At 39.6% G+C, this 7,301-nt stretch overlaps 1 protein-coding gene across 1 annotated transcript; it reads right to left on the bottom strand.

The window, feature by feature from the left end:
* Positions 1 to 763: 763 nt before the first annotated feature.
* Positions 764 to 7,065, bottom strand: socs6a (suppressor of cytokine signaling 6a). The gene is made up of 3 exons (XM_014002358.1): positions 6,715 to 7,065; positions 6,211 to 6,276; positions 764 to 3,200 (listed from the first exon to the last, which is right to left on the bottom strand). Exon 3 carries the CDS (start codon positions 3,072 to 3,074, stop codon positions 1,464 to 1,466), a length of 1,611 nt encoding a protein of 536 aa, XP_013857812.1. The 5' UTR covers positions 3,075 to 3,200; positions 6,211 to 6,276; positions 6,715 to 7,065; the 3' UTR covers positions 764 to 1,463.
* Between the last annotated feature and the right edge of the window lie 236 nt (positions 7,066 to 7,301).

Genomic DNA, 7,301 nt, shown 5'->3' with positions numbered 1-7,301 from the left:
ATGTGTGCTCTTCCCTTTGACACTTGCAGCCCAGCAAAGAGATAATATGTCGGGTAAAAATAATAATAATGCAGATTAAACTAATATAATTTTAAAGTATGTTCTCAAAGCTAAAATTTGTAGATTTGACTGAGCTTTTGTCATACGCCACGACAATTACAGAACTTGTTTCCCAAACTTTGTTTTTTCTTTTATCCGGTTCCAGATCAAATAAAACAGCCCGAGTTTATAAAAACTTTGTGCAACAGAGTTTTCAGCTGTAACRTTGTAACGTTATCAATGCTCCTCACATACAAACTGCCAAAGGTAAATTAAACTATGCTTTAACACCCTCTAAGATTTATATTCTCTTCACTTCCTTGACATGTCCTCTTCTCATTAACACACAGTCTTAAAGCCTTTTACTACATGCAGGTACAAGCATCACAGAGGAAACAGTTGTTAGGCCTGAGCTGAGGWGCAGGTTTTGTAACATTCCTAGTGCAGAAAAGGTTTACCATAACTGTTCAAATATTTTAAAAAAAACACGTTTTGTTGATGTCATTTCCACAAACAGCATAATGTCGAAATCCAGCATTTTTAGTACCATTAGGCTAGAACAATATGTAATGACAAAATGCAGCCATGTCATTTAAAGCTACCAAACTGCTAAAAGCCTCCAAGTGATCAGCGAAGTTTGGACATCTTTTGCTATATGCCTTTTCTTTTTAAACATCTGATCTAAAATGTTTTTGATGTAGTGCTTTGGTTAGTGCAGGAACCATTCACCGACAAGTCTTTTAATGTTCATATTTGTACATTATAAAAAGACATTCAACACTGTTCGAAAGAAACAAAAACTAAAAAAAATTGTGATGTAACCGTGTATTAAACGCTTCTATCACACGTAGGATAAAGCCTTAACGGTTATTCTACCTGTAAAGTATGAGCCCTACTTTGCAGTTTGATCATGCTGAAAGAAATAAACCCATAAAAATGATATGCAAAAGATGTTCAAACGTGATCAGTTTGCAGAAACTTTAAACCATTTTTTTTCATCTTGAAATATATTCCGCAATATAAAATTCAGAAGATATTAAAAACGCATTAATTTCTCAAATTTAGCAGATTTTTTTCCCAACTTGCTCAGCTTTATTGCAGATCACTTATGATAATCTGCTTTATTTGCCCAGCTGGATTGTATTCATAACCAAACATCACAAAGTGGCTATTATCTGCACTTAAGAAGATTGAACTAAAATTACTTGGCTGTACATCTTTGCAGAAGACAATGTGTTGGCCTGTATTAGTGGGGAAACAAAGAAAGCAGTGGAATGGAGGACAATAAAGATGACAGTCATCTAGACATCAATCAAATACTACCAGAACCAATTATCTCAAGCTGTGGTTGTGTGTAAACCTTGTTTAAATCTCCGAACTGAAACACAAAAGTGCAAATTGCTACGACTGTCCGGTCTGTGTCCTCAGTAGTGCTTTTCCTGCAGATAATCTTTCATCTTGTTAGGTAGAGGCAAATTTTGGATAAGGTCTATCCTTGTGTATTGCCTAATGACAAAGCGGCAAAGATACTGCAGGGAGCGCACTTGCATAAACCGAGATACTGGGTTGGTTAGTCTGACGGGGTAAGTTGCAGACCCTGGTAGGCGAGACCTGGAGTAACAAAAAGCTCCATTCTCCGAGTCTTTAATAGAATGTTCAATTAGATCAACGATCGACGTGTGTCCCTCTACATCGGGCTGCTCGTAGAAGCTAAATCGTCCGTTGGAGTGTTCGATGCGGGTGTGGAGAGTCTTGCTCTGGGACCTGAAGCTCAGGCTGAGCAGGTACCTGTCGTCTGAGCTGTCTCTGACGAGGAAGGACCCGTCCGCCAGGTTGACCAGCTTTTCCTCGGCCTCCCACCGTGTGATGGGACCCCAGTACCAGCCCTGTCGCGCCAGCTTCTTAAGCTCCTCYGTCAAGCTGGTCACAACCATCGGCCCGCTGCTCTGGACCGAGTCATAAACCCGGCTGACCCCAGGAGCGGAGTTTGGATCAAAGTTCAGGTGGTGTCTCACTCTTTCAGCGACCTGGCTGTCTGAGGAGCTGAAGCTGGAGTAMGTCCTAGGGATGTGTCCATTAATTGACAAAGGAGGGAGGAGTGGAGATAGTGGAGGTGGGGCTTCAACTCGAGAGCTTTGGAGCATCATGTCAGCAGAACCAAGAAGAATACTGTTAACTGAGGTTTCCATGAAGAGGTCTGAAGGCATTCCACTGTCCAGCTCGTGTTCCTCCTGGCCCTGGTCTGTGTGGAGGGACCYGCTGTCCGCCTCCGTCACCACCTCCATGGGAGTCGGGCTGTCTAAGCAGAAGGAGTGAGACCCCTCTGGGTACATTCCTTCATCTAAAGGCATTGTGTACTGGATGTAGTCCTGGGGTGTTAACCCCAGCACCACAGGCACGTCATTTTCATCAATGTTTAGATGCAGCTCACCRTTTTGTGGTTGCTGGAGATTCTTTAAAGACTCTGCTTGGTCCTGAAAGAGGCCTTCCATCTGGAAGGTGTGAAATTCTTTCCGAACCCCATTTAAGCTGGGACTTGAACAAGGAGAGTGGACCATGGCTTTAACCTTTACCTCCATCTTGATGCAGGCCTCGTCAGAGTTCACAGACCGCAGAGGCCATGGAGATGGGCTGTAATGGTGACTCCGTAAAGACGCAGATCTGAGAGGTCTCTGGGCTTTCACTTCATTGCTGATGGGCACAGAGGAAGACGAGAAGGTGTCGTCGTCATCCACTGAGCACAGCGCAGACGAACCACCTTTTACTTTTGCCTTCTGCTTGTTAGATAGCCGCCTTTTTAGCGAACCCATGAGGCCCTCGCTCTTTGAGCGACTCTTATTCTGGCATCCTTTCTCGTCTTCACAACCAAGATCACACSCTGGAAGCTCTTTGGGATTRTAGCAGCCCCCAAAAAGTGTGTCCTCCTTAGAAAACTCTGTTGTGACTATAGGCTGCTGAAGCATTACAAAGTCACCCTCCTCTTTGCCCTTTATGTTGAGGGACTTGCGAATGGTCTTAAGGCTTATCTTCTTCATTCTGACAGGCCCTCCAAAGCGGGGGCATAGGGTGGCTCTCCTGGTGTCCTGATGAAAGCACTATCCACAATGTCCTCCCATCAGGCCATATGAAACAAGTCATTCATACAGTGGAGCCACGAATCCCTGAGGGAAGAAAGAGACAAAAAAATATATTGCTTTGTTTAATCACAGCAGGTATGGAGTAATTGATGGCATTTTTGCATTTATTTAGGTTGTGGTCTGTGCAATAATTTAAAAAGAACTACATTTTTAAAGGTAAAACTTCAACCCACAATTCACTTTATCAAATGTTCCAGAGTGAGAGTGTGTGTGTGTGTGTGTGTGTGTGTGTGTGTGTGTGTGTGTGTGTGTGTGTGTGTGTGTGGTTTCTTTTTGAGAGGCAGATCCAACTTAACACAAAGAGATGAGAGGATATTAAATACCAAAAAGAAAAAAGGAAACAGTTATATCTTAGAGAGGATCGTAGAATCAGTAAATCCAGCCCACAATAGGTAGACTGAGTCTTGTGAGTTTCAAAGGCAACAAAAAACTGCAAATAAGAGCCAGTGTCACAGATTTTATCTGATGCAACTGTAGCTACATAATCAAGGATCTGTATGTAGACAAGTTTTCCCTTTCTGTAAACACTGAGCTTCTGATTTACATTTGAATATCAGAGCATGTAATTACTCTCCGAAACGTCAAATCTGTCAGTATTAAGGATGGTGTCAGGATCATTTTATTTGATCACAGTTTCTATTTTACCGTTGGTGTAGTATAACCTAACAATTAATCTCATAGCAAGCTGAAAATAAGCCTCAACATGTGCTTTTTTTACATACTGAGCACAGCAACTTTGTCACCACCATGCAGCTCATTCTGCCAAATAACACGTGTAGAAACACTAATATGGGATGAATCTTGTGCCAGCAGGAATTGAATTTGAATTGCTCAGACTGAATCTGAGTGTGCACCATTTGAAACTGAATGCATTGGTTTGAAAACGAATTTCACTAAATTGAAACTGAATTTAAAGTTTTGAATTTGAATTAATTTGCTTTGAAACTGTATTTTAAAAATTCTGTTTGACTGCATTTATTTTCAGTTCCAAAATTCAGATTTTTTTGTCACACATCCTGGTCCTTGAGGAAGCCAGCCAGAGTAATCAAACACAGATCCACACATTTATGTTTCTCTTCGGTGCAGTTTCCCTTCTGTAATGTAACAGAGTTGATGCAATCCACCGTAAAAGTAACAAAACCAGACATTTCATTGCAGTGATTAATTTTACCTATAGAAAATGTTGCTTTTACATCACATCATGGATCAGTCAGCAGCATCTGATCAATATGTGATCCATGTAATGTAAATGTAGCATTTTCTACATTTAGGTAAAATTAATCACTGCAATAAAATAATTTTGATTTTGTCACTTTTACGGTGGATTGCATCAACTCTGTTACATACAGAAGGGAAACTTCACCAAAGTGAAACATAAATCTGTGGATCTGTGTTTGATTACTCTGGCTGGCTTCCTCAAGGACCAGGATGTGACACAAAAATTTGAATTTTGGAACTGAAATTGAAAGTAGTCAAACTGAATTTTTAATAAACCAAAATACAGTTTCACAGCAAATTAATTCAAATACAAAACTTAAAATTTTGTTTCAAACCATTAAATTTAGTTCAGTTTAGTAAAATTCTTTTTCAAACCAATGCATTCAATTTCAAATTATGCACATTCAGATTCAATCTGAGCATTTCAGATTCACTTCCTGCTGGCACAAGATTTATCCCATACACTAACTAATAAACAAAAATAAAGTAAAACAACTCAAAAATTTGTCAGTTTATGATTTTCTTTTGCACTCTGAGAAATATAAAAAATGCTTATTTCAACTGCGTGATTGTCAACTACATCTCTTGGCTGCATGCAGGACATTAATTGCACAGATCATTCAATAAAATGTTATATATGTTTATTCCTCTGTAACATGCAGCAGATATAAGAAAGCGAAGAGAGTACATCTTCAATTTAAAAAAACACAAGATTAAAAGTTAATAAACTAAGTTTAATATTCCAAGAGCCAATGTCAAGTTTTCTGCAGAGATGCTGCCAAAGTTTTGCCCTTAGCAAGTTATTTGTTTATTCTTCAATGTAGCTATTTTCACAAATTAAAGGTAAAGGTGCTTTATTTGTCATCAGTGTATGTTTCCACACAATGACGAAATTGTGCTCTGCATTTAACCCATCCACACCCAAGTGGAGCAGCGGGCAGCCATGTGAGGCGCCCGGGGAGCAGTGAGGGTTAGGTGTCTTGCTCAAGGACACCACGACATGTGGGTATGGCGGGGAGTCGAACCTAAGACTTTCAGGTCCCAAGCCGGCTGCTCTACCACTACACCACAGCCGCCCCCGGCTTCTAAAAAAACCTGTTAAGTGCTTTAAAAAAACACTGCATGTGAGCACACAGGGATTCACACAAGTTGCTAGGGACTTCTTGCGAAGATTACACAGCGAACAACTGACAAAAAGCTCAGAAGACAAACCATCATACACACGTATAAGAACAAAACAAACATTACAGAGCCCACTGTCTCAGAAGAGGTCCAGTTGATCGATGAGCATGCACGCATCTAAATAAAAGAGGAACAACTCTCCATCTGCTGACTGGTGAGTTTGTGTCAAACAATTTGTCGATGTTGCAGTTGCAAAATGTTGCCATCAGTTGCCTAATCAGCTGCTCTCAGCATCCGGTACACAAAACAGAAATTTCTTCATCCTTTTTTTTCTCCTACATCCTCTGTATTTAAACCCAATTTGATCAACTGTGTTTTAATCATTGTCCATCACTCACTACAGCAAACAATGTTAATGACACAGTGTCATTAATATACGAACTGTTATTAATATCATTGCAATCTACCCTTAATTTAATTATAAAACTGACATGACTACAAACTCAGATGTCACGCTCAAGAACAAAACCTTCCAAAGTTACATCAGTGTTTCAAGTGTTTTAAAAAATGATCTTTTCTTTTGCACAGCAAGGCTGTTCTTTTAAAACAGCACTGCGGTATCTAGACATCTGACCCATGAAGCTCTTAAACAAAGCTGCTTGATGATCAAGACAGCTGCAATCTGATTACTCACCATTATCTGCAGGAAAATAGTGACTCAGTTGGGTCAAATTCCACCTCCACCACCTTTCATTTGCCGCTGTGATGTAAAAAAAAACAGTGCGATTAAAATGTATCTATGGTTATTTACATATAAAATTGCATGGGAGGGATGCACATAAATATATTCATATATGTAACTTGTAAAAATGATGTAAAAGAAACCAAAGTTGAGGATGTATGCCCTGACCTAAACAGGCCTAGGGATATGAGCATGCTTTTTAGCTTAGCTTCGCTTGCTAGCGTTCTCCTTTTTCAACAATGAGCTAGACAATTTTAACACGCTTCGTAAAAGCTAATTAATTTGCACCAATGATTCTTTTAAAAACGAAACGCTTTCCGGAAGAGCCGCCTAGTTATCATGAAACAGATGCTGATGTGGGCGAATGCTAACATGGAGCTGTTAGCATACTCACTACAAAAAGTATTTTTTAATCCCCAAATGTGTTTTAAGGRGGTACAGAAAATTGTCTCTTACCTGGACACTATAACCCGCATTAGTGGGGGAAAATAAATCAAAGCTCTTTTTATCTGGACCACTTCTTCAAAAAATAAACACGTTCTTTGAWAGATTGCCTCCTTGACGAGTGTTGGCTAACGTTAGCGTAGCTTTGTTAGCATCTTTGTTAGCGCCGCCTTCCAAAGACAAAAATAAAAGATATAATACTCTTAGCACGGGCGGATTTGCTTCTTCCCTTTAAACGCAGGAGTGTATTGGCGACTACTAAMGTATACTAATGTGACTTTTTTTTTCATCTAGGTTGGCTAACTCTTTGTAGCTGCCTCGGCCTCTTCCTTTCTTCCTTTGTTGCCTGTTGAATTGTGGAGGAGCAGGGATCAGTGAACGCATCACATGCAGCGAATCACACACACTGTTCACTTCCCACAAGCCAGTACACCCACAAATTATCAAATTAAAAAAATTACACGTTATTATTTTTTATTAAACCAAATAAAAAAATACAAGCGCAACACATTTTGTAAATATATGTAAAAATAAAAATACAGATATTCATTTATCACGTTTTAAAGTGCCAACAACTACATAATTGCTATCTTTTTCAC

This window comes from Austrofundulus limnaeus, unplaced genomic scaffold, assembly GCF_001266775.1.
Source record: "Austrofundulus limnaeus strain Quisiro unplaced genomic scaffold, Austrofundulus_limnaeus-1.0 Scaffold12, whole genome shotgun sequence".
Lineage (NCBI taxonomy): Eukaryota > Metazoa > Chordata > Actinopteri > Cyprinodontiformes > Rivulidae > Austrofundulus > Austrofundulus limnaeus.
Note: the sequence above shows the minus strand (reverse complement) of the source record. Positions and strands in the feature narration are given on the sequence as shown.